This window comes from Moschus berezovskii, chromosome 26 (genome assembly GCF_049115385.1).
Source record: "Moschus berezovskii isolate FMDL1 chromosome 26, NW_MosBer_1.0, whole genome shotgun sequence".
Classification (NCBI taxonomy): Eukaryota; Metazoa; Chordata; class Mammalia; order Artiodactyla; family Moschidae; genus Moschus; species Moschus berezovskii.
Window position 1 is genome coordinate 10,862,879 of NC_142485.1, and position 27,508 is coordinate 10,890,386.

A 27,508-nucleotide genomic window follows, 5' to 3' on the forward strand; every position below is an offset into this window, starting at 1 on the left:
TGATCATTTATTTGTCACTGTATCCCTTTAGTTCTATCAGTAACTGCTTCAACATATCCAAAGATCTAATATATGTGTAAATTATGATATGTTTTTCATATATTTTAAACATATATATATATATGACCATATACACTTATTATTGTTATGTCCTCCTTGTATACTTTTTATCTTTTTGAAGCATTTGTTAATGTTGATGTCACTGTCATTGTTCAGTCACTAAAGTCATATCCAACTCTTTGCAACCTCATGGACTAAGGCAACCCAGGCTCCTCTGACCTACACTGTCTCCTGGAGTTTACTCAGATTCATGTCCATTGAGTCAGTGATACTATCGAACCATCTCATCCTCCGCTGCCCCCTTCTCCTTTTGCCTTCAATCTTTCCCAGCCTCAGGGTCTTTTCCAATGAGTCAGCTCTTCACATCAGTTGGCCAAAGGACTGGAGCTTCAGCATCAGTCCTTCCAGGACTGAATATTCAGGGTTGATTTTTTTTTAGGATTTGCTGGTTTGATCTCCTTTCAGTTCAAGGGACTGTCAAGAGTCTTCTCCAGCACAATTCAAAAGCATCAATTCTTCTGCACTCAGCCTATTTTATGGTTCAATTTTCAGATCCACACATGACTACTGGAAAAACCATAGCTTTGACTATACAGACATTTGTCAGCAAAGTGATGCCTCTACTATTTTAGTACGCTGTCTAGGCATTATTACATATGTTTTTATTTTTGTATTTTGTATTTAAAAACTAAATATATTTGGCTATCTTATATTTACTGTTTCCCTGTTATATTCTTTTCTGCTATTTTACTTTCTACCTTAGAAGGCATTTGGGCTTAAAATACAATCCTTACAGATAGCATGTAATTTGTTCTTGATTTTTATTTAGTCTGACAGTTTCTGCTTTTATTCAGATTTTGGCCTATTTATATTAATCATTAATATGCCTGTATGTCAGTTTGTCATTTTGCTTCTTATTTCTTATTTGTCTCATCTTGGTTTTTCTCCATGATTTGCTTTAATTTGTGTGCATGAACTATGATTAGTATTTTATTTTAATACTTCTATTGGCTTTTTTATATGCCTTTGCATAATGTTAAAATATTTGCTCTAAGTACTTACAGTATCTTTAAAATACTATAATCTACATAGAGTTAATACTGATTTCCTTCAGATAAATTATAGAAAACTTGAACTAGTTTATTTCAACTCTTCCATCTTTAGTGCAATCATGGTTATTACATAGATGCACATACATAGAGATCCATACAGACACATATATATTCACATACATGCAGATACATAAATGTGTATATCAGCTCAATTCAGTTCAGTTCAGTAGCTCAGTCTTGTCCAACTCTTTGCAACCCCATGAACCACAACACGCCAGGCCTCCCTGTCCATCACCAACTCCCGGAGTTCACTCAAACTCATGTCCATCGAGTCGGTGATGCCATCCAGCCATCTCATTCTCCGTCGTCCCCGTCTCCTGCCACCCCCAATCCCTCCCAGCATCAGAGTCTTTTCCAGTGAGTCAACTCGTCGCGTGAGGTGGCCAAAGTATTGGAGTTTCAGCTTTAGCATCAATCCTTCCAATGAACACCCAGGACTGATCTCCTTTAGAATGGACTGGTTGGATCTTCTTGCAGGCCAAGGGACTCTCAAGAGTCTTCTCCAACACCACAGTTCAAAAGCATCAATTCTTCGGCGATCAGCTTTCTTCACAGTCCAACTCTCACATCCATACATGATCACTGGAAAGACCATAGCCTTGACTAGACAGACCTTGGTTGGCAAAGTAATGTCTCTGCTTTTTAATATGCTATCTAGGTGGGTCATAACTTTCCTTCCAAGGAGTAAGCATCTTTTAAATTCACAGCTGCAATCAGCATCTGCAGTTTTTTGGAGCACAAAAAATTAAAGTCTGACACTGTTTCCATTGTTTCCCCATCTATTTACCACGAAGTGATGGGACCAGATGCCATGATCTTAGTTTTCTGAAGGTTGAGCTTCAAGCCAACTTTTTCACTATCCTTTTTCACATTCATGACGAGACTTTTTAGTTCCTCTTCACTTTCTGCCATAAGGGCGGTATCATCTGCACATCTGAGGTTATTGATATTTCTCCCGGCAAACTTGATTCCAGCTTGTGCTTCTTCCAGCTCAGCGTTCCTCATGATGTACTCTGCAGATAAGTTAAATAAGCAGGGTGACAATATACAACCTTGACGGACTCCTTTTCCTATTTGGAACCAGTCCGTTGTTCCATGTCCATCTCTAACTGTTGCTTCCTGACCTGCATACACGTTTCTCAAGAGGCAGGTCAGGTGGTCTGGTATTCCCATCTCCTTCAGAACTTTGCACAGTTTCTTGTGATCCACACAGTCAAAGGCTTTGGCATAGTCAATGAAACAGAAATAGATGTTTTTCTTGAACTCTCTTGCTTTTTCCATGATCCAGCGGATGTTGACAATTTGATCTCTGGTTTCTCTGCCTTTTCTAAAACCAGCTTGAACATCTGGAAGTTCACGGTTCCCCTACTGCTGAAGCCTGGCTTGGAGAATTTTGAGCATGACTTTGCTAGCTTGTGAGATGAGTGCAATTGTGCAGTAGTTTGAGCATTCTTTGGCATTGCCTTTCTTTGGGATTGGAATGAAGACTGACCTTTCCCAGTCCTGTGGCCACTGCTGAGTTGTCCAAATTTGCTGGCATATTGAGTGCAGCACTTTCACAGCATCATCTTTCAGGATTTGAAATAGCTCCACTCGAATTCCATCACCTCCACTAGCTTTGTTCGTAGTGATGCTTTCTAAGGCCCACTTGACTTCACATTACAAGATGTCTGGCTCTAGGTCAGTGATCACATTATCATGACTATCTTGGTCGTGAAGATATTTTTTGTACAGTTCTTCTGTGTATTCTTGCCACCTCTTCTTAATATCTTCTGCTTCTGTTAGGTCCATACCATTTCTGGCCTTTATCAAGCCCATCTTTGCATGAAATGTTCCCTTGGTATCTCTAATTTTCTTGAAGAGATCTCTTGTCTTTCCTATTCTGTTGTTTTCCTCTATTTCTTTGCATTGATGGCTGAGGAAGGCTTTCTTATCTCCCCTTGCTATTCTTTGGAACTCTGCATTCAGATGCTTATATCTTTTCTTTTCTCCTTTGCTTTTCACTTCTTTTCACAGCTATTTGTAAGGCCTCCTCAGACAGCTATTTTCCTTTTTTGCACTTCTTTTCCATGGGGATGGTCTTGGTCCCTGTCTCCTGTACAATGTCACGAACCTCCGTCCAGAGTTCATCAGGCACTCTATCTATCAGATCTAGTCCCTTAAATCTATTTCTCACTTCCACTGTATAATCATAAGGGATTTGATTGAGGTCATATCTGAATAGTCTAGTGGTTTTCCCTACTTTCTTCAATTTAAGTCTGAATTTGGCAATAAGGAGTTCATGATCTGAGCCACAGTCAGCTCCTGGTCTTGTTTTTGCTAACTGTATAAAGCTTCTCCATCTTTGGCTACAAAGAATATAATCAATCTGATTTCGGTGTTGACCATCTGGTGATGTCCAATATACACATAAATACACCCATCGCCATATATAGTGCGTGTATATGTACACAATATAGTGTAAAAAGAACTCTTTTGTTATCTAGCTATTGCTCTTCTATCATCTTTCATCTTCACTTTGGTTTGATCTTAATTCTATATTTATGTCTTCTACAAGTAATAGATTTCATTTCAAAATATTTGTTATTGGGATAACCTGTCAAAACAAAAATTTTTCTCCCTATAATAGCAAATAATATATTTTGCTATTCCAGTGCTAACAGTCTCATCTTTAGATGTTCTTGACTGTTTTTGCTACTGCTTGTTGTTAAAGGCATATTTATTCACCTCCTTATACACTCTTTGTGGTCACTAATTATAGGATTAGAGCTGATGCACATACTAAAGAATATAAGAGGACAACATTTGACAAATATTAACTAAATGATGTTTGCTCTCCACTTCAAAAATGGCAAAATGAGAAAACTTAAAGGCTTCCACCTTCCCCAAAGAAGACTTTTTTCAAATATTCTTCTAAAAACTGAGGTATTCTTTACCTTCTTTTCCACCTCTCATTCACACGTATGGGAAATAAAATTTGAAAAAATTTCCACTAACCCGTTGAGTGCCACAATCACATTCTTCACCCGTTTCCAATATTCCATTGCCACACGCACGCATCTGTTTGTAAACTGGCTCGTCAGGAGGGATTTTATGAAGACATTCAATGCCAGAATATGCAGCAAAATATTTAAAGTCATCCAAGCTACAGGTGCTAAAATCCTTTACACCCCCAGATTGTCTAAAATATAAAAACATCAGTATGACAGAGATTATTGCTATATGTGTGTGTGTATATATACGTATATATACATTTCTCCCAATATATGATGCTTTGAAGAGAGATTTAGAAAGCAATATTCTCATGGAAAATAATAATCACATATAAAATAATATAAAAGCATTTTTAAATTGCTAAGATATTTAACACACTTTTAAAATTTCACCAAGAAAATTCTTTAATAAAAAAATAAAATCTTTGGCCGTTCATCCTGTTTTAAAGAACAATTATTTACCTCTCCAAATATTTAAACACAGAAACTGTGATATTCTTTATTTAACTTCTAGTGTCAAACAACTGCAGTTAAAATTTTTGGACTCAGTATTGAACATATATTTATTTATTTAATATCATTTTTGTATTTTTTATGTAAATGCCCATATGAATATGTCTGTATTACCTTCAAGAGCATATTTTTTGAGAGCGTTTGCTCTCTGTAATTAAGCATTTTTCAAGTAAGAGTCTGTTGTTTAATTTATGCCATGGGAGGGACAGTAGGGATATGTCCTGACACAGTGAGAAGGTTGTTACAAGTAGTTTTCTAGTATCTTCACATCCAACTAAAACACTAGAAAGAATATGGTTTAAAAGTAAAGACTATGCCCTAGACAAGTATTCGACACACGTTTCTGTAAAAGGCCACGTAGTAAATATTATAGGCTTATGTGACATACGCTCTGTTGGAGCTACTCAACCTGCCACTGCAGTGCAAAAGCAGCCATAAACAACATGTGAAACAAGAAGCCTAAAAAATTTATTTACAAAACAGTCAGGCAGCAAAATTTGGCCTATGGCTCGTTGTTGGTTAACCTCGGCCCTATGCTAAAATCTGCTGCTGCTGCTGCTAAGTCGCTTCAGTCGTGTCCGACTCTGTGCGACCCCATAGACGGCAGCCCACCAGGCTTCCCCGTCCCTGGGATTCTCCAGGCAAGAACACTGGAGTGGGTTGCCATTTCCTTCTCCAATGTGTGAAAGTGAAAAGTGAAAGTGAAGTCGCTCAGCCGTGTCCGACTAGTAGCGACCCCATGGACTGCAGCCCACCAGGCTCCTCTGTCCATGCGATTTTCTAGGCAAGAGTACTGGAGTGGCTTGCCATTGCCTTCTCCGATGCTAAAATCTACTCTCCATCAATTCTAACAGTTGGAGCCTAAACTCAAGCCTTGACAAGATCTCCAGAGAAAACAAGTTTGGAAGTTCAGCTCTGACATTTTAGAGGGATTTGGGAATACCTTGAGTTATCTATAGACTCATGTAAGTGAGTCATAAAATCAAGTACATAAAAGTTAAAATGGGTACCCAAAATTGAATAGCCTGGTAGATAAAGAATCAGTGATTTTCCAGAGGAAGTTATGACAACCTAGGCTTTCTATTGTACTATCAACAATATCCAATATGCTATTACTAATAATACTCATACAAAGAAACAAGAAAATGTAATACATAGTCAATTTTTAAAAAGCAGTCAATAATAAGCAACACTGAGATGGCCCAGGTGTTAGATCTGACACAAAAATACTTGAAAGGAGACATTACAAATGCATTCAAATAATTAAAGAAAAAAAATGTTTAAATAATTGAGAGTAATTGTAACTTTATAGCATGGACTGGGAGGTCTGGAGTGCTGTGATTCATGGGGTCGCAAAGAGTCAGACACAACTAAGCAACTGAACTGAACTGAGCTGAAAAGTCATAATTATTATGCTATGTACCTTAAACTAACATAATATGATAAATAATCTAATTTCAAATTTTAAAAATCTCAAAAGTTTTCATAAGAATTGGAAACCTGACAAAAAAAATGTTTATGAAAATGTAAAGGACCTAGAACATTGAAAACAATTCTGGAAAAGATAAAAAACTCGGGGACTTAAACTACCTGATTTCAAAAATTGAATATAAAGCTACAGTAATAAAGATAGGAAGCTTTTCTATAAGGATAAACATACAGATTAATGACATAAAATAGAGTCCAATAAAAATTCACACATTTATGGTAAATTGGTTTTTTACAAAGTTACCAAGGCAATTAAGTGGAGGAAAGGAAGGTCTTTTGAACAAGTGATATTGGAATGACTGGAAATCCACAGGGCAAAAATTAAAATAAAGTTAAACACATACACAATAATCAACTCAAAATGTATTCCAAAACTGAATATAAGGGTTATAAGACCACAATACATAAAGAAAAAATTGACTAACTGTATTTCACCAAAATTAAAAATGTTATCTTAAAAATGGTACCCTAAGGATAAAATACTCAAAAATCATATATCTGGCAAAGAACTAACAGCCAGAACATAGAAAATCTAATTTATTTTTTTTAATGGACAGATGTTTAAATAGGCTCTTCAAATAAGATATAAAGCACAAAGCTATAAAGCATGAAAATATGTTCTATATCATTAGCTTCCTCGAAAATTCAACTAAAACCAGTATGAGGTAACTTCGCAACCGCAAAATAAGTTAGATTAAACAAACTGAGCACAACAAGTCTTGGTAGTGATGTGGCTCAACCAGGAGTGGCTACACGATTTGAAGGAACCAATGCAAAATGGAAATGCAGGACCCCTTGCTGCTGCTGCTGCTAAGTCACTTCAGTCGTGTCCAACTCTGTTCGACCCCATAGATGGCAGCCCACCAGGCACCCCCGTCCCTGGGATTCTCCAGGCAAGAACATTGGATTGGGTTGCCATTTCCTTCTCCAATGCAGGACCCCTTAAATGATACTAATTAAAAAAAAAAAAAAAGGTTTTTCCGTTTTTCAGCAGTCTCTCTCAGTGGGGCATAGTTACTTATTTGCAACTTAATGTCTTTCTAAATTTAAAAAAAAATTGCTCACATGAATTGCACTATCCGTCCTTACAATGCAAATATTAAAGCATTTGATTTCACGCAGAATCACTGAAATTACACAATTCACACGTCATGCCCCAGAGGGTACCTTCAATCTAGCCAGCAGATAAAAACAAGTCAGACTCTGGAAGGTAGGAAGGAAGAAGAGAAATGTCCCGAGGCATACAGAGGTGTGGGGATTTGGGGCTATTTTGGTGCATGTTCCAATCTGTACTTGAAAAGGATGTGTATCCTAAAGTTGGGTATAGTTCTCTATAACTATCAATTAACTCAGTTTGATTAATAGAAACATAAAGTTCCTAACCAGCCCCCCAAAAAAATTTAAGTACAATGTGTATTTAATAAAGAAAATTGCCTTACAAAGCTTCTGGTGACATTGTGCAAACATCCCCTGAACAATGGCAGATGTCAGTATTATCATAACTCATTCCCACATTAAGGCCAAGCAACTGCACGATACTGACAGCATATGACTCCAATGATAAACCCTTTAAATACTAAATATAAGGAAAATAAAAGAAAATAAGTTAGCTAAGGATCATATTCAGTTATAAAAAATTATGTACTTAATCAAAAATTAATACATAAAATTCATCAATGCAGCCAAGATACTTATGCAGATACATCTGTAGTAGAGTTATACAAATACTACTAAACATGGATGGATGAGTAACAAAACACTTTGATTTCAAGATACTATTAACTGACAATACCAGCTATCTTAGCCAATAAAATAGGGCTTAACCATCACAAGGCATTACTTTGTTGAATTACTTTAAAGAAAATGCTTTTATAATCTTTTAATAGTCAGTCCTACATTCTCTTTATAGTAAACAGTCTCTAGAATAGGTCCCAGTGATATTTATGCCCCTGTGTATTCCCATTAAAGTGAGTGTAGGCTGGACATCCTCACTTGATTCTAATTAATTTAATATAGCAGAAGCAATAGGTCATCATTTCCAGTCATTCCGTCAGTCAGTTCAGTCGCCCAGTCGTGTCCGACTCTTTGCGACCCCACGGCCTGCAGCAAACCAGGCCTCCCTGTCCATCACCAACTCCCAGAGCTTGCTCAAACTCATGTCCATCGAGTCGGTGATGCCATCCAAACATCTCATCCTCTGTCATCCCCTTCTCCTCCTGCCTTCAATCTTTCCCAACATCAGGGTCTTTTCCAATGATTCAGCTCTTTGCATCAGGTGGCCAAAGTACTGGAGTTTCAGCTTCCACATCAGTCCTTCCAGTGAATATTCAGGACTGATTTCCTTTAGGATGGACTGGTTTGATCTCCCTGCAGCCCAAGGGACTCTCAAGAGTCTTCTCCAACACCACAGTTCAAAAGCATCAATTCTTTGGTGCTCAGCTTTCTTTATAGTCCAACTCTCACATCTATACACGACTACTCAAAAAAACCATAGCTTTGACTAGACAGACCTTTGTTGGCAAAGTAATGTCTTTGCTTTTTAATATCTTGTCTAGGTTGGTCATAGTTTTTCTTCCAAGGAGCATGTATCTTTTAATTTCATGGCTGCAGTCACCATCCGCAGTGATTTTGGAGCTCAAGGAAACAAAGTCTGTCACTATTTCCATTGTTTCCCCATATCTTTCCCCATGAAATGATGGGACTGGATGCCATGATCTTAGTTCTCTGAATGTTGAGTTTTAAGCCAGCGTTTTCACTCTCCTCTTTCACTTTCATCAAGAGACTCTTAAGTTCTTCTTTGCTTTCTTCCATAAGTGTGGTGTCATCTGTGTATCTGAGGTTATTGATATTTCTCCCAGCAATCTTGATTCCAGCTTGTGCTTCATCCAGCCTGGCATTTCGCATGAGGTGCTCTGCATATAAGTTAAATAAGCAGGGTGACAATATACAGCCTTGATGTACTCCTTTCCAAATTTCGAACCAGTCTGTGGTTCCATGTCCAGTCCTAACTTTTGCTTCTTGACCTGCATACATATTTCTCAGGAGGCAGGTAAGGTGGTCTGGTATCCCCATCGCTTTCAGAATTTTCCACAGTTTGTTGTGATCCACACAATCAAAGGCTTTGGCATAGTCAATAAAGCAGAAGTCTTAAGTAGTCAACAAATCATTTCCAAGAAAATTAATATAAAAAACTGACTTCTTGGATCCTATATCTTTCTCTCTCATTCACTATGGGGGAAGACAGCTACTACATCATGAAGCAGGCCTGTGGAGAGGCCCTCAGAAGTGAGCTGGGTAATATTTTCTGAGGTCTTCCAACAGCCACATGATAGCGCTTGAAAGCAAATTCCCTCTGTGTTAAACCTTGAGAGTATCACAACTAGCATCTTAATTTCACCCACTAAACTGTTTCTAGATTCCTGATCCACAGAACTGTGTTGTTTCCATGTGATATGGTTTGGTACAACCAGTTACATAGCAATAGGAATAGATAACTAATTAGTTATCCATAGTGACAGATAACTAAAACAACCTCAGTAGGCATGGTTGTTTTCTTTTGGGTCATTCACAATATCTGTATAGATGTTTACAGCAGCTTTATTCATAACTTCCAAGACTTGTAAGCATTCCTGATGTCCTTTTCAGTTCAGTTCAGTTGCTCAGTCATGTCCAACTCTTTGTGACCCCATGAAACACAGCACGCCAGGCCTCCCTGTCCATCACCAACTCTCAGCGTTCTCTCAAACTCATGTCCATTGAGTCGGTGATGCCATCCAGCCATCTCATTCTCTGTTGTCCCCGTCTCCTCCTGCCCCCAATCCCTCCCAGCATCAGAGTCTTTTCCAGTGAGATGTCCTTTAGTAAATGAATAGATAAACTGTAGCATGTTTCAGACAATGGAATATTATTCAGCCCTAAAAGAAATGAGCTGCAAGGTCATGAAAAGACAAGGAAGAAATTTAAGTGCATACTACTAAATGAAAGAAGCCAACCTGCTAAGACTATACACTGTATGATTCCAACTATACGACATTCTGGGGGAAAAAATAGAAGACCCATGGTTGCAGGTGGGGAGGGAGAAATTAACTGGCAGAGCACAGAGGATTTTTAAGGCAGTGAAAATACTGTGTATGATACCATAATGAAGGATACATGTCATTATTTGACCAACTCCATAGAATGTAGAACACCAGGATTGAACCCCAAGGCAAATATGAACTCTGGCTGATTTTAATGAGTCGGTGTATGTTTACCGACTGTGAGAAGTATACCACCCTGGTGAGTGATGCTGATACCAAAGAAGGCTGTGCATGTGCAGCTGAAAGGAACACGTGGACTTCCATCTCAATGGTGCTGTGAACCTAAAACTGCTCTAAAAGTAGTATTCTTAAAAAGTTATTGGGTTCTTGATGCACCAAGAGCAAGGTGGCCTTGTGAGGGAATGGCAAGAACAGTTCAGAGGAGAAGATGTACATGTCCATCCCAAACTCCCTAACTATCCCTTCTCCTCACCTTCCCCCCAACTCTATACCATAAATTCATACATGTCATTACACAGATTCCTTCTCTAAGCCCATGAGTCTTTTTCCGCTTCACCAATCAGCTCATTTGTATCATTTCTTTTTAGATTCTCCATATAAGGGACGCCATATGATATTTCTCTTTCTCTATGCCACTCAGTATGACACTCTCTAGGGCCCCAGGTTTTTTGTTCTGGTTTGTTTTTTTGGCTCCCAGGTTTTGATCAAAAGCAGTTCCTAGAACAAAACAGAAGCCCTTGACAGGACACACTTTATTCTCTTCATAGTTACAGACATCATTAATGGAAACTAAGGAAAAGAAAAATACTAACCAAGGAACACACTTTATTTCTCAGAAGACATAACGCTGATCTCTTGGAAAAGGCATTCAATAAAACTTTCATGTCTGCATAAGGTCCAGATCAGTGGTTTAATTGGGAGACATAATGGTTTCTTCAAACAATTCTTTTTCAAATTCTGGTCCAACAAATTGACCCCTAAATGGGTATCTATATTGCCCAAGCTCTTAATCTCTCTTAATTCAAGGATCCTTGTCTGACTCACACCACACAAACTTTAAAACATTTTTCCATTTCCCTTCCCTATGTTTAAAGGGGGTTATGTCTCATCTTCATGTATATAAAGACTCACTGGTAAGTCCCTTTAATTATGGCTCCCCTACTGCTGGAAATTTTTTATCTTGCCCCAACCCATAAGGGTTGGAGACAAGATCCAGATACATATTCTTCTGAGTTCTATTAACCACAGATTTCCTCATGGTCTAAGCAGTTGCTAATCTGATAGGAGATCCATTTGAGCCTAAACTTTCAATATCACAAAAACAAACAAATGAAAAACAAAAGCCTCTCAAGTGCAGCTATACAACATTCTGTTGACTGTTCATCTCATTACTGTTTGTCTCAATATTTTCATTGGTTTGCAATCTGAAGGCCCAAATCCTTCAAGTAAGCCACTTTTGCAACCAGACATGGCAAATGCTGAGGCCCACATGCCTTCTAGTTTGGCTAATAGAAACCTTACAAACCAAAGATTTCACCAGCTTGCCTGTCATCAACCAAAACAACAACTGAGGCAAAGGCCCATACTGACTGGCCAAATTAGGGTGCCTGCCTTCAGCATGATGATGCAGCCCTAAACACGGGTATAAGGAGTTCAAATGGCAAAGAACCTGACTTTCTTAACAACATAAACCAAAATCAGGTCATATAATTTAAAACCTATGTATAACAGAACTCTTGCCATTATCTAATAGGGCAAAACCTTAGACAGTTGAACACTTTTAGATCAAGCCACACGTAACTGGGGCTGTGCCAGTCAGGCTCTGCAGAGGTGCCAACGTCACTTTTGCTTGCTGTGTATCCACAAGCCCCTTGATTTAGAAGATATTTATAAGTCAAAGTCATAGGCCCAACATTGCCTTCAAATGACACAGGGCCTTTAGCATCATTTTAATACCACAGAGCCACGAAAATAAAACGTGCGTTAAGTCAGTATCACCCAGGGCAGATTCATGTCCATGTATGGCAAAACCAACACAATAATGTAAAGTAATTATCCTCCGATTAAAATAAATAAATTTAAAAAAAAAGATATCCTAGTTCTACATCCCCAAACAACATTGCACTGGTCCAGGATCTCACTGCAAGAGATGATATCACTCCAAACGATATCACTCCAGCCTAAGACCTGCCTGTTGGAGATGACTCTGCAACCTGCACAGAGACCACTTCTCCTCAGGCACGAAAACCACCACCCCAGGCATGCCCAGGGACTGCCGCTCCCGAGGTACACATGGCACTCAGGCCATGTAATGGTTTTCTTACTCTGATATTAGGGACTCTACTGCATTTCCTGAGCTTGCTCTCTTTATAGCCCATGACAAGGGTATACTTATCTGTTTTCTATCAAAGTATATATCCCTACACTCCACGTCTAAATGAAAATCTGTGCTATTCTAAAAACTGGTGGAGGTTATTGCCTTCCCTAGTGAACCCCCTTGACGCTAGGGAGAGGACCACTCACTCCCCAGTGCCTTCTCCTACTACTTTCTCTAGTTTTCTACCACTGTACAACCTCCCACCCTGCATCCCTGACCATGACCACCACAAACACCATGTCCCTTCGAATACATACAAAAACCATGAATCTTTATATGTACTTTACCAAACTAATCTACGGACACTCTCCGACAACATAAATTGCCTGACTGACTTGCCACCTTTACTCCCCAAATACACCAGGATATTATTGTCAAAAAAAAACACATATAATTTTTAATACAATTTATTTTTTAAATAGTTTTCATTTTATTTTTTATTTTTTTAATTTATTTATTTTAATTGGAGGCTAATTACTTTACATTATTGTATTGGTTTTGCCATACATTGACATGGTGTATATGTGTTCCCCATCTTAACCACCCCCCCACCTCCCTCCCCATCCCATCCTTCTAGTTCATCCCAGTACACCAGCCGTTTCACGTATGATAATATACATGTTTCAATGCCATTCTCCCAAATCATCCTACCCTCGCCCTCTCCCACAGAGTCCAAAAGACTGTTCTATACATCTGTGTCTCTTTTGCTGTCTCATATCGTTATCATCTTTCTAAATTCCATATATATGCGTTAATATACTGTATTGGTGTTTTACTCAGCCATTAAAAAGAATACATGTGAATCAGTTCTAATGAGGTGGATGAAACTGGAGACTATTATACAGATTGAACTAAGCCAGAAAGAAAAACAAAAATACAGTATACTAACGCATATATATGGAATTTGGAAAGATGGTAACCTTAACCCTGTATGCTACTGCTGCTGCTAAGTCACTTCAGTCGTGTCCGACTCTGTGTGACCCCATAGACGGAAGCCCACCAGGCTCCCCCGTCCCTGGGATTCTCCAGGCAAGAACACTGGAGTGGGCTGCCATTTCCTTCTCCAATGTGTGAAAGTGAAAAGTGAAAGTGAAGTCGCTCAGTCGTGTCTGACCCTTAGTGACCCCACGGACTGCAGCCTACCAGGATCCTCCATCCATGGGATTTTCTAGGCAAGAGTACTGGAGTGGCTTGCCATTGCCTTCTCCGTAACCCTGTATACGAGACAGCAAAAGAGACACAGGTGTATAGAACAGTCTTTGGGACTCTGTGGGAGAGGTTGAGGGTGGGATGATTTGGGAGAATGGCATTGAAACATGTATATTATCATATGTGAAACGAATCACCAGTCCAGGTTCGACGCGTGATACAGGATGCTTGGGGCTGGTGCACGGGGATGACCCAGAGGGAGGATATGGGGAGGAGGGAGGTGGGAGGGGGGTTCAGGAAGGGGAACACATGTACACCCAGGGCGGATTCATGTCAGTGTATGGCAAAACCAACCAATATAATATTGTAAAGTAATTAGCCTCCAATAAAAAATTTAAAAAAAATAAAAATAAAAAAGAAAAGAAAATAGACAAAAGTCAACATCCATTTATGATTTTTAAGAACTTTCAACTAAGTGCATATGAAGGTAACATATAGCAATAAAGGTCACATCCAACAAGCCCACACCTAACATCACATTTACTGTTAAAAAGATGAAAAGTTTTCCTCTAAGAACAAGAATAAGACAAAAATGCCCACTATCGCCACTCACATACAGCATAGTATGGAAGTCCTAGCCAGGGCAATGAGACAAGGGGAAAAAAGACATCCAAAATGGGAAAATAAGAAGTAAAACTGTCACTATTGCCAAATTACAAGATATTATACATAGAAAATCCTAAAACTACACACACACACACACACAACCCTGTTAGAACTAATACATTAATTCAGTAGAGTTTCCAGACACACAGTCAATATAAGAAAGTCTGTTGTGTTTCTAGACATTAATGATACATTATCAGTAAAAGAAATTAAGTAAACACTCCCATTTACAACTGTATTAAAAAGAACAAAATATAATCAAGAGTATGAATTATACACTAAAAACTGTAAGACAATGAGGAAAGAAACTGCTGCTGCTGCTGCTAAGTTGCTTCAGTCGTGTCCGACTCTGTGCGACCCCATAGACGGTAGCCCACCAGGCTCCCCCGTTCCTGGGATTCTCCAGGCAAGAACACTGGAGTGGGTTGCCATTTCCTTCTCTAATGCATGAAAGTGAAAGTGAAGTTACTCAGTGGTGTTCAACTCTTAGTGACCCCATGGACTGCAGGCTACCAGGCTCCTCTGTCCATGGAATTTTCCAGGCAAGAGTACTGGAGTGGGTTGCCATTGCCTTCTCTGGAAAGAAACTGAGAAAGACACAAATAAATGAAGAGATATTCCACGTTCATGGAATTAATATTGTTAATAATTATTGTTAAGAATTAATATTGTTAAAATGTCCATTTTACCCAAGGTCGTCTATAGGTTCAGTGCAACCTCTATCGAAATTCTAATGGCAATTTTCACCAAAATAAAACAATCCTAAAATTTGAATGGTAGACAAATCACCCCAAATAGTTGAAGAAATCTTGAGAACAGAGAATAAAACTGGAGGTATCATGTTTCCTGATTTCAAACTATATTACAAAGCTGTAGGAATCAAAACAGTATTAAATTCTGTAACTATTTGTGATGATAAATGTTGACTAGATTTTTGTGGTGATCATTTTGCAATGTATACAGATAACAAATCACTATGTTTTACACCTGAAACTAATATAATGTATGTCAATTAAGCCTGAATAAGAAATGTAAACAATATGATACTGGCACAAAGGTAGACACAAAGATCAATGGAACAAAGTATAGAGTCCCTTAGACTACAAGGAGATCAAACCAGTCAATCGTACAGGAAATCAGTCCTGAATATTCATTGGAAGGACTGATGCTGAAGCTGAAACTCCAATACTTTGGCCACCTGATGTGAAGAGCTGATTCAATTAGAAAAGACCTGATGCTGGGAAAGATTGAAGGCAGGCGGAGAGGGGGACGACAGAGGATGAGATGGTTGGATGGCATCACCAAGTCAATGGACATGAGTTTGAGCGAACTCCAGGAGATGGTGAAGGACAGGGAAGCCTGGCATGCTTTAGTCCATAAGTTCGCAAAGAGTTGGACATGACTAAGCAATAACAACCACTGCATCAAAAATAATAAAATACTTAGCAATAAACCCACCTAAAGAGACAAAAGACCTGTACTCAGAAAACTAAAAATGCTGAGAAAAGAAATCAAAGATGACATAAACAGATTAAAAGATATAACATGCTCTTAGATTGGAATACTCAATATTGTCAAATGATTATAACAGCCAAGGCAGTCTATAGATTTGATACAATTGTTATCAAATTACCAACAGCATTTTCCACAGAAAATGACTATAATAAAACATTATACAATTTCTATGGAAATACAAAAGACCTTGAATAGCCAAAGCAATCTTGAGAAAGAAAAAATGGAGTTGCAGGAATCAGACTCCCTGACTTCATACTATAGGGAAAAAAAAAAAGCTATAGTAGTCAGAATAGTATGGCGCTGGCACAAAAACAGAAATATTGGCCTTTCCTCAGGCTTTGGGTGAAAGGGGATCAAGAGCAAGGGCTGAGAATAAAAACAAATTCCTAGGAAATACCTGATTCTCCTTTCAGTTCAGTTCAGTTCAGTCGTTCAGTTGTGTCTGACTCTCTGTGACCCCATGAATCACAGCACGCCAGGCCTCCCTGTCCATCACCAACTTCCAGAGTTCACTCAAACTCACGTCCACAGAGTCAGTGATGCCATCCACCCATCTCATTCTCTGTCGTCCCCTTCTCCTCCCGCCCCCAACCTTTCCCAGCATCAGAGTCTTTTCCAGTGAGTCAACTCCTCGCATGAGGTGGCCAAAGTATTGCAGTTTCAGCTTTAGCATCAGTCCTTCCAATGAACACCCAGGATTGATCTCCCTTAGAATGGACTGGTTGGATCTCCTTGCAGTCCAAGGGACTCTCAAGAGTCTTCTCCAACACCACAGTTCAAAAGCATCAATTCTTCAGCGATCAGCTTTCTTCACAGTCCAACTCTCACATCCATACATGACCACGGGAAAAGCCATAGCCTTGACTAGATGGACCTCTGTTGGCAAAGTAATGTCTCTGCTTTTTAATATACTATCAAGGTTGGTCATAACTTTCCTTCCAAGGAGTAAGCGTCTTTTAATTTCATGGCTGCAATCAGCATCTGCAGTGATTTTGGAGCCCAAAAAAATAAAGTCTGACACTGTTTCCACTGTTTTTCCATCTATTTCCCATGAAGTGATGGGACCAGATGCCATGATCTTTGTTTTCTGAATGTTGAGCTTCAAGCCAACCTTTTCACTCTCCTCTTTCACTTTCATCAAGAGGCTTTTTAGTTCCTCTTCACTTTCTGCCATAAAGGTAGTGTCATCTGCATATCTGAGGTTATTGATGATTCTCCTTTAGCTATGGTAATAAATAAGCTCCAGAACTGGCTTTAGATTTATCTAATCAATCAATATATCTTTTATAATTGTGGTAGCAAGTACATACCAGTACAGATTTTAAATCTGTCTGTTCTGGGGATGGCAGTTTGAATCACTGTACATGCTACTAAAAGTCAACTAAATATATAAGTGGGTCAGTATAAAAATCACAGCATAACCTTATTTTTCTGGAGCACTGTAATTAGCTCCCTTTGCTACATTTTATACAGCGTGCTGTAAAAGGGTTTCTCAGCAGAAGACAACAGATTATGAATATCTGATGACTGTTCTTCCAGCAACAGCCTGCTTCCTCTAAACACATAACAAAGAATTGAATATAGTAATAAAAAGTTAACCCTGAAATAGAAAAATAATCAATGTCATTTAATTTTAAAAAGCACATGAATGTATACAAATTATTAATTTTGAAGAAAATTATTTCATTTGATATTTTGATATTTACTTGATATTTATTTTTATTGATATTTCTGGTCATTAATTTTGAGGAAAATATGTTTAATAATTAACATGAAAATAGCATTGCTTTTATAATAAATATTGATGCAAGCATGCTGCTGCACCAATATTCATTATAAAATCAATGCTCAAAACAATTAAACAGACTTACAAAGGCCAAATGCTTTTTAAAATCATAAATGATAATCTGTTCAGTTTATAAATATTCTTATTTTTAAAGAAATTATATACAGTTTAATTTTAATTATGATCCTAATTAGTAATAATAGTACTATTAAAGGATGAACAAACTTAGCAATATATATATTCATGCCTTGAAATATTTAGGAAATTTTGGAACATGAGAATAATCAGAGCAAACTTGTTAGTAATTACATACCAGAGCAACTCCTCCAACAACAATCTTACCACATATTTCTCCAGGAACTGTGACTCCTATAAAAGTAGGATTTTCCTTGAAGCTAAAAAATAATAATTTTCTTTATAATTACCTTTCAATAGTATTATTAATAATTTTCACAGCAGCAAACATTATTTAATAAATATGATATCCTAAGTACCATACTACACTGAATTTTACTCTTTGAATATATTTTTCTCAAACTTTCAATGATAAGAATGCTTTAATACATATTAGTAAACTCTCAATCTGATAAATATCCAGAATAATAAGAAGTATAAGGCATGATAATTTATGCAAAATACTATTGACTTATGCTTATAATTTTATGCAGGTTCCCTCTACATTTATGATCCTAAAAATCCAATTTTCTGTGACCTCCTCATTTATCTTTTCACTAAACGTATTACTAAGCATATTACCATTACAAAGCATAAATAGATTTTCTCTGCATTAGAATCTAGATATTCATGTGCTTAGAAAATAAAATCACAAAAATTAATCAGATGAGAGAAAAGAATGTAGAGATAACAGGTAGTAAAAGTTTATAAGCCAAGAGAAGTAAAGAAAAAATTACATCACTCATAATTAACCTCCTTAGTTATTTCAATACTTTTACGTAACTTCACTTTTCTCAGGTAGTTTTATGTCAGTTGATACAAGTTTTTAATTATTATTTCATATTAGCTACTTGAGGACAAAGATTTTAACCTACATTTTTTCCTCATCCCATGGTGTCCACCAAATTTATAGAACTCAGTATATGTTTATTTTTCATAATTAATATATAAATTCATTTGAGGTTATTTCTTTATTTATAGAAATATGAAAGACTATACTCACGCAAATAAGTATGCAACATGATGAGGTCGGGAGGGAAATTTATACTTCCAGTTTAAAAATTTGTATAAAACAATATGAGGAGGTCCTTCAGTAGAAATTTTATTTTTATCTGACCAAATCTCTATGGAAGATATTCTAACAGTAAGTTTTAACTGGATAAACATCTAAATGGAGAAAATAAATGAAAAATTTTATATAAATTTGAACATTGTATTAAATTTTTGTAAAGGTATATTTAAGACATTTAATTCAGTATTTTGAATGTGGAAAATCTTCAAAAGTATGGCAAAATATTACACACATCAATTCATATTACCTATATTTTTACAAAATAAAATTTTAAAATAGTTTAAATAGCTTACAGTGTTAACAAGGCCAATGATCTGAACAATCTTCTGTGTTACAGCGTTTATATCAGAGCCCATGTAATCAAACTGAAAAAGATACATTAGCATTTTAAAATAATGGATACTATTAATATACCACACATGTACAATATGCTATACACTAAAGAAGCCATCACTTCATGGGAAATAGATGGAAAAACAGTGGAAACAGTGTCAGACTTTATTTTGGGGGGCTCCAAAATCACTGCAGATGCTGATTGCAGCCATGAAATTAAAAGATGCTTACTCCTTGGAAGGAAAGTTATGACCAACCTTCATAGTATATTAAAAAGCAGAGACATTACTTTGCCAATAAAGGTCCATTTAGTCAAGGCTATGGTTTTTCTTGTGGTCATGGATGGATGTGAGAGTTGGACTGTGAAAAAAGCTGATCGCCGAAGAATTGATGCTTTTGAACTGTGGTGTTGGAGAAGACTCTTGAGAGTCCCTTGGACTGCAAGGAGATCCAACCAGTCCATTCTAAAGGAGATCAATCCTGGGTGTTCATTGGAAGGACTGATGCTAAAGCTGAAACTGCAATACTTTGGCCACCTCATGTGACGAGTTGACTCACTGGAAAAGACTCTGATGCTGGGAAAGGTTGGGGGTGGGAGGAAAATGGGACGACAGAGAATGAGATGGCTGGATGGCATCACCAACTCTGTGGACATGAGTTTGAGTGAACTCCGGGAGTTGGTGATGGACAGGGAGGCCTGGCGTGCTGTGATTCATGGGGTCGCGGAGAGTCACACACGACTGAGCGACTGAACTGAACTGAAAGTAGCCATAAGGTTACATTCCAACTGAAATCCATGAAATGCTTATTTACATTTATATATGTAAATGAACAGTACTTTGCATATGCATGAATAAATTAATTAAACCTATGTTAATTACATAATAGATAACTAAAAATATATAAGATGATTTTTTTTTTATTTTAATTGGAGGCTAATTACTTTACAATATTGCAGTGGTTTTTGTCATACATTGACATGAATTAGCCATGGGTTTACATGTGTCCCCATGTAAATAATGTTTTACATAATGTTTAATGCAATTGTATTGCCGTTTCAGTTTCAGCTTTAGCATCAGTCCTTCCAATGAATACCCAGGATTGATCTCCTTTCGAATGGACTGGTTGGAACTCCGGGAGTTGGTGATGGACAGGGAGGCCTGGCGTGCTGTGATTCATGGGGTCGCGGAGAGTCAGACACGACTGAGCGACTGAACTGAACTGAACTGAACTGAATGCAATTGTGGCATCATTTACTGCTAATGAAAATTGAATCATAAAAGTTTTTGTGTTATTTAATAATGTACTTATTTCTAAAATAATACATATAATCATGAACTAAAAAATGTATGCATAAAGAGGGAAAATCTTTAATAAAAGGTTTACTATTAAAGTGATCATGGACACTATGTTAGGCTACATCCTCTGACATCACCATGTAACTTGTATTTTTAATGTTTCTTTATTCCAATCAGTTCTTTCTATGTCTAAATGCTTAAAAATGCCAGGAAAATATTAAAAAACAATGGTGAATATCAGAAATGTGAGCTTTGCTCATGATTTTTCACTGGAAATCCTCAATTATTTCATCATTAAATGGTGTCCAGTTTAAGATGGATATTTTAGATTATGTTGAGAAACACTTATAAATATTCCCATTTATAAAACTTATTAAAAATAAAGTTGAATTTTTATACAAAGCCTTTCTGAAGCATACCAAAATAATAATCATTTTTGTCCTCTGACATATTGATGCAATACACTTCATTATTACTTAATATTAAGCCATCATTATATTCCTTGAATAAAACATCACATTTTATTAATATACTAGCAAAATTAATATAATATTTTGTTTAGAAGTTTGTAGCTTTCCAAAATATGGGTCATGTGTGTATGCATGTATACTTTATCAGAACTGAGCAAATGAATGTTGCTTAGTATATATTAAAGCACTACCTAAAATTAAGCTGCTTGTTGTTTCTACACTCTAGAATTATTTTAGCTTATGAATTATATTTTCCTAAAACATTTTTTTTAAACTTTCCTTTAAAATTATCTATATTTAACACTGGCAATTGATCCATTCAAATTCTTTATATTTTCATTTTCTTGAAATATAATTGACACATGCATGCATGCATGCTAAGTTGCTTCAGTCATGTCTGACTATTTGCAACCCTATGGACTGCAGCCCTCCAGCCTCCTCAGTCCACGGGATTCTTCAAGCAAGGAAACTGGAAAGGGTTGCCAGTGCCCTCCTCTAGATCTTCCCAACTGAGGGACAGAATGTGTGTCTCTGATGTCTCCTATATTGGCAGGTGCGTTCTTTACCCCTAGAACCACCTGGGTTTGATTGTGTTAAGATATACAATGAAAGTGAAGTGAAAGTGAAAATCGTGTCCAACTCTGTGACTGAGAGTCAATTCCTAGGCTGGTTGATAAGAAGTCCAGGGGCCCTGAAGAGGAGATGGGGTCTGGAATTCTCAAGGAGGAGGAAAGGACAAATGTCTTTTTTTCTCTACATTCCTTAATCTTAGTCACATGAAACATTTTTTTCTTCAAGCCTGATGATTACACAACAAACAACTTAGTTTAAACTCTGTACTGAGGATTATATAACAATAATGTATCCTGCTTGAGGACAGTTTCTCCTTCCTGAAGACCTTCTGGCTAATCCTGATATCTTAAAATGTAAATTACTGGAGTGGATCTAGCAAGATCTTCACAACCTTGAGACATTCTTCTGATTTATTACAACAACTAATTTAAAAAGTATATAACTCCCTTGCTTAGACTAAGTGAGGGAGACACTCTCCATCATCCTTCTGATGTCTGTGTCAGAAGCTTTCTCTGTCCCTTTTTCACTTTAATAAAACTCTGCTCACACGGTAGTAAAGTCATGCTCAGAATTCTACAAGCCAGGCTTCAGCAATAAAACTGTGAACTTCCAGATGTTTAAGCAGGTTTCAGAAAAAGGCAGAGGCACCAGAGATCAAATTGCCAACATCCGCTGGATCATGGAGAAAGCAAGAGAGTTCCAGAAAAATATCTATTTCTACTTCATTGACTATGCCAAAGCCTTTGACTGTGTGGATGAAAACAAACTGTGGAAAATTCTGAAAGAGATGGGAATACCAGACCACCTGACCTGCCTCTTGAGAAACCTGTATGCAGGTCAGGAAACAACAGTCAGAACTGTACATGGAACAACAGACTGGTTCCAAATAGGAAAAGGAGTACATCAAGGTTGTATATTGTCACCCTGCTTATTTAACTTATATGCAGAGTACATCATGAGGCACGCTGGGCTGGAAGAAGCACAAGCTGGAATCAAGATTGCCAGGAGAAATATCAATAACCTCAGATATGCAGATAACACCACGCTTATGGCAGAAAGTGAAGAGGAACAAAAAAGCCTCTTGATGAAAATGAAAGAGGAGAGTGAAAAAGTTGGCTTGAAGCTCAGCATTCAGAAAACTAAGATCATGGCATCTAGTCCCATCACTTCATGGGAAATAGATGGGGAAACAGTGGAAACAGTGTCAGACTTTATTTTGGGGGGCTCCAAAATCACTGTGGATGCTGATTGCAGCCATGAAATTAAAAGACGCTTACTCCTTGGAAGGAAAGTTATGACCAACCTAGATAGTATATTAAAATGCAGAGACGTTACTTTGCCAACCAAGGTCCGTCTAGTCAAGGCTATGGTTTTTCCAGTGATCATGTATGGATGTGAGAGTTGGACTGTGAAGAAAGCTGAGCGCCAAAGAATTGATGCTTTTGAACTATGGTGCTAGAGAAGACTCTTGAGAGTCCCTTGGACTGCAAGGAGATCCAACCAGTTCATTCTAAAGGAGATCAGTCCTGGGTGTTCATTGGAAGGACTGATGCTAAAGCTGAAACTACAATACTTTGGCCACTTCATGCGATGAGTTGACTCACTGGAAAAGACTCTGATGCTGGGAGGGATTGGGGGCGGGAGAAGGGGATGACAGAGAATGAGATGGCTGGATGGCATCACCGACTTGATGGACATGAGTTTGAGTGAACTCTGGGAGTTGGTGATGGACAGGGAAGCCTGGCATGCTGCGATTCATGGGGTCGCAAAGAGTCGGAGACGACTGAGCGACTGAACTGAACAAAACATAACTTGTTTACCTAGAACTTAGCTAGAACAAAACAGATAACTCATTTTCTCCTTTTGCTTAAAAGGAGTGGCATATTTGTTTTGTAGTAGACTACTCTTCCAATTAAACTGAGGAAATTAAATATTATTGTATGTGGGCTTTGAGAGTTTGGAGGAATTCTAATCTACATTTCCATTGCGGATGTAACCCTTCTGGAAAAAAAAGAAAGAAAACTAGCAGGCAAACTTTAAAAAATGAAAAGATAGCTCACTTTACAAAAGCGATTAAGAGCGCCTATAATACAAAATAAATGAATTAACAAAAATTTGGTACAGTCACAATTTTTAAGAATTCATTTATGGTAAAAGCAAAATAAACATTTATCAGAAAATGGTTTTTAAATTTTCATTATATCATTGAAATCAAGTTAAAGACAATTATTAAATCATTTAAAAATATAAATGCAAAAAAAAAAAAAACAGAAAAAACTTACCAGATTTTTATCCACAACAATATACATATCAATGTATCGGGAGAATAATTTGGTATGGCCAAGTCTCTGAAAAACATATAACATGAGTCCTGAGAAATTTCCAAAAATGTACATTCTATTGAAATTATGTCCAGAGATAAACTGAGAGACATGTTGCTACTGATTATATACTAAGGTGATTTTCAAATACAAATTTTAGGTCCTATTCAGAAAATTCCAGTCCAATATATGCCTATGGTTAATAAGAATTTTCAGTGAGATTCAGCGTTGTATACAATACCCAGGCATAATTTGATTTTTACAATAACTGATATTAGAAATATTAAGTTTATAACAAAATTTTCCTTGTGCGCTCATTCAATGGTGGCCAACTCTTTGTGACCTCATGGACTGTAGCCTGTCAGGCTCCTCTGTCCATGGGATTATCCAGAGAGGAATACTGTAGTGGGTTGCCATTTCCTTCTCCAGGGGATCTTCCCAACCCATGGATCAAACCCATGTCTCCTTTGTCTCCTGCAGTGGCAGGCAGATTCTTTACCACTGGGCCACCAGGGAAGCCTTCCTTTCCTTAGCCTTGTGATCATTTTTCATAGTAATCTTTCATGTGGGCAGATTTTTTGCTATCAATTATTAGAAACTACTTTTGACAAACCATGGCTTAAAAAAATATTACTAAAGTTTACAATCACTGACTGTTCACTGGAGCCAGGAATGTTATTTATGGCAGCTTACAGGTCTCTGTGGAGGAAGAATTCATCAGTTTGCTTTACACGTACCTTATGCAAGCCACTATTATTATTCATTTCTGAATTCTCACATAACAAAGACTCATTTAGAAATTCAGATCACATATTCACTCAAATTACCAGAATAATTCAGGAAAAAGAAGAATTTACAAATGTCCACATATGAAAATTAGCTTTTTGGTTTATTTAATCTTATATTCACATATCTGTTTCCAAAATCAATTATCTACGATTTTGCTAAACTTTCATCTAACAAGAAGCATAACAAAAAATTTCATTCTGCATCCATCTGAAAAGTCATAAAATGCCATCATGAAAAAGTAAGATAAACTTAAAATTTACAAGTCACCAAATTTTGCTCTGAAGGTATTTTTCATTTTATAAAATTACACAGAATACATTATAATAATGAGTCCACACTTACTTCTGAACTTTTTCTGACTTTATACTGTGATCTCTCAAAGCTGTAAGTCTCATTTCCCAGTAACAGAGGAATAGGACTTATATCACTTTTTTCTTCATAAACCATGTGCATGAATCCTGATACAGACTCAACTGGTTCAAGTGCATATGAGATATTTTTAAACTGCAATGTTCCCCTGAATGGTAAAATAATCAAAACAAATCTGAAATTATTCTACTGGAACTGTAATTCTAATAAGAAATGTTGGCCAAAAAACAATTTTTTTTTTTACATTTAAAGTCACCTTGGTTTTTCTATTTCTCTCTTTATTCTTTGAGGTATTGTTCTAGAACTGGACAGTAATAACACAGTATATGTCTGCCTTTTTATTACTAATATTCTAATAGAAATATTTTGATTATCTTAAAGAAACCAGTTTCAGTGGCATGCATCTGTCAACTTAAAAAAAATGCACAATGAGAGAGCTGCAAGGTAAGTTTTATTTGGGAGCAAAACGAAGACTGCAGCCCAGGTGATAGTACCTCAGATAGCTCTGTTCCAAAGAGCTAGCGGGGAAGGAGAGTTTATATGTGATTTTTGTGAAGGTGGTGTACATGCGATCAAGCATGTATTTTTTGTAGAAAGTTTCTGCTAGTCTCATGAAGCTTCTGCTAGTCACAGGAAATAGTTATCACCATGAAGGATTTTATTGCTTTTCTAGCTATGAGGAAATACAAGAATTAGGCTCATAAAATCAGCTTCTGAGACTATCTAACTACCTGAAGACCTGTTCTGCCCGTCTTCACAGAGCACAGAGTGCCACATTTCTGCTCTCAACTCTGAACTCCACTCCTTCAGGGGGTGCAAATTCAGCAGGAGCATACGATTTAATCTTTGTTGAGGTAGATGGCAAGTGCCAGTGAAAGGTGAAAGTGAAGTCGCTCAGTCGTGCCCGACTGTTAGCGACCCCACGGACTGCAGCCTACCAGGCTCCTCTGTCCATGGGATTTTCCAGGCAAGAGTACTGGAATGGGGTGCCATTGCCTTCTCCGAATATGTAGGCACATCTACACAAATCTTTTACACATCTATGTACTTAAACAGGTTAAGACATCTACCTAGGGTGTTGATGTTCTAACCAAGATTTTAGCCATAGGCACTCTTTCCCTTAGTTTAGGTTCCTTTCTTCTCTTTGAAATCCCTATACCTCCCCTGACATTTCATGTTCTAAATCATTTGTGTGGCTGAATTAAAGGTACTATCTGCCTGAGAATGACTGTGAACAGAGCCAAAGTATCGGTCAGACTCAGGCATTCCACATTGTCAGTCATTCTAGGAAATTAAGACACCTGTAAAAACAAAGAATTTGAGAAAACTAGTATGGAGAGACTCAATCAACACTACCTATACTTGAGATTGCTCAAAGCCTCAAACAGCATAGCCTGTTAGAATCAACACGTAGGCTCCCATCTGGAATGGATACTGCCAGGGTGACTAACTTTATTTTATCAGTAATTCTGGTTCACTCCACAGGAAATTGAAATAATAAAGGTGACTGTAGAACTAGAAAAAGTACTGGAGGATAAATATTACAGTTTAGCAAGATCTAATACTGGCAAAAGGAGTATCTCTAAATAGGCTACAACCTGAGTCCTGAACAAATGTTGAGTGATACAAGAGAATTTGGAAAACCTGCAACATATCCATGATAATTGCAATCCATCTGAGAAAAAAAAAAAAAACACAGGAAAAAAACACAAATGGTTAACTTCTTTTTTAAATGGACATTCCAGATACCTCATTTGTATTTTTTACTTTCATTACCTTAGTTTTTAATATGAATGGCCATGACCCAATGAGTTGTGCCAGGCAGAAAAAAGAACTAGTCCAAGTTATTTAATTTCACTGAATGTGTGAAATAACATTCTAGTAATTTCATATATTTATATTTTAGGGAAAATTCAGAGTAAGAAATCTGTAACAAAGAAACCTAAGTCTTACCTGAGCTGACAAAGGCTGATGATGTTGGATGTCATTTTTGTCATAAAAATAAACAACAGAAGCTGAAGATAAAAAGGACCTAGGCAGAAATCACAAAACCACAGTCAAATTGTAAACAGAAAACATAGAAAAATTATTCTTCATAATATAAGTTTTCTTTTTAAAGGAGGAATTTAAAGTAGTGCCAATTATCTTGGCATATCCTATTGCCCAGATACTGGTCAATTAAATAAGTTTGGGGCAGAGGGAGGTATTTTAACTATAGTGACATAATACAAAAATGCATGATAATGAACAACCCAAACTGCTAGAAATATCAAACAGTGAAATAAGACAGGTCTCAATATTCAGCATAGAACTTTCAAATCCTTGTCATTATTGCTCATTAATTCTAGATTTTAAACTTGAATCTCAAAATCAAAATGTAGGGTTAGGCCAAAATTTTGAAAGATTTTCT

General features: G+C 37.1%; 1 protein-coding gene across 1 annotated transcript in view; it reads right to left on the reverse strand.

Annotated features, from left to right (window-relative positions):
• The window catches only part of LOC148773737 (disintegrin and metalloproteinase domain-containing protein 5-like), a 119,652-nt gene that overhangs the window by 81,935 nt on the left and 10,209 nt on the right, over window positions 1-27,508 (reverse strand). Inside the window, exons 4-12 of the mRNA XM_088832666.1 lie at window positions 27,052-27,130; window positions 26,697-26,773; window positions 25,072-25,246; window positions 23,902-23,967; window positions 19,239-19,310; window positions 18,877-19,040; window positions 18,013-18,094; window positions 7,606-7,742; window positions 4,170-4,353 (exon numbers count right to left, since the gene is read on the reverse strand). Of these exons, the coding sequence (XP_088688792.1) occupies window positions 4,170-4,353; window positions 7,606-7,742; window positions 18,013-18,094; window positions 18,877-19,040; window positions 19,239-19,310; window positions 23,902-23,967; window positions 25,072-25,246; window positions 26,697-26,773; window positions 27,052-27,130 (1,036 nt within the window). The remainder of the gene's footprint in view (window positions 1-4,169; window positions 4,354-7,605; window positions 7,743-18,012; window positions 18,095-18,876; window positions 19,041-19,238; window positions 19,311-23,901; window positions 23,968-25,071; window positions 25,247-26,696; window positions 26,774-27,051; window positions 27,131-27,508) is intronic.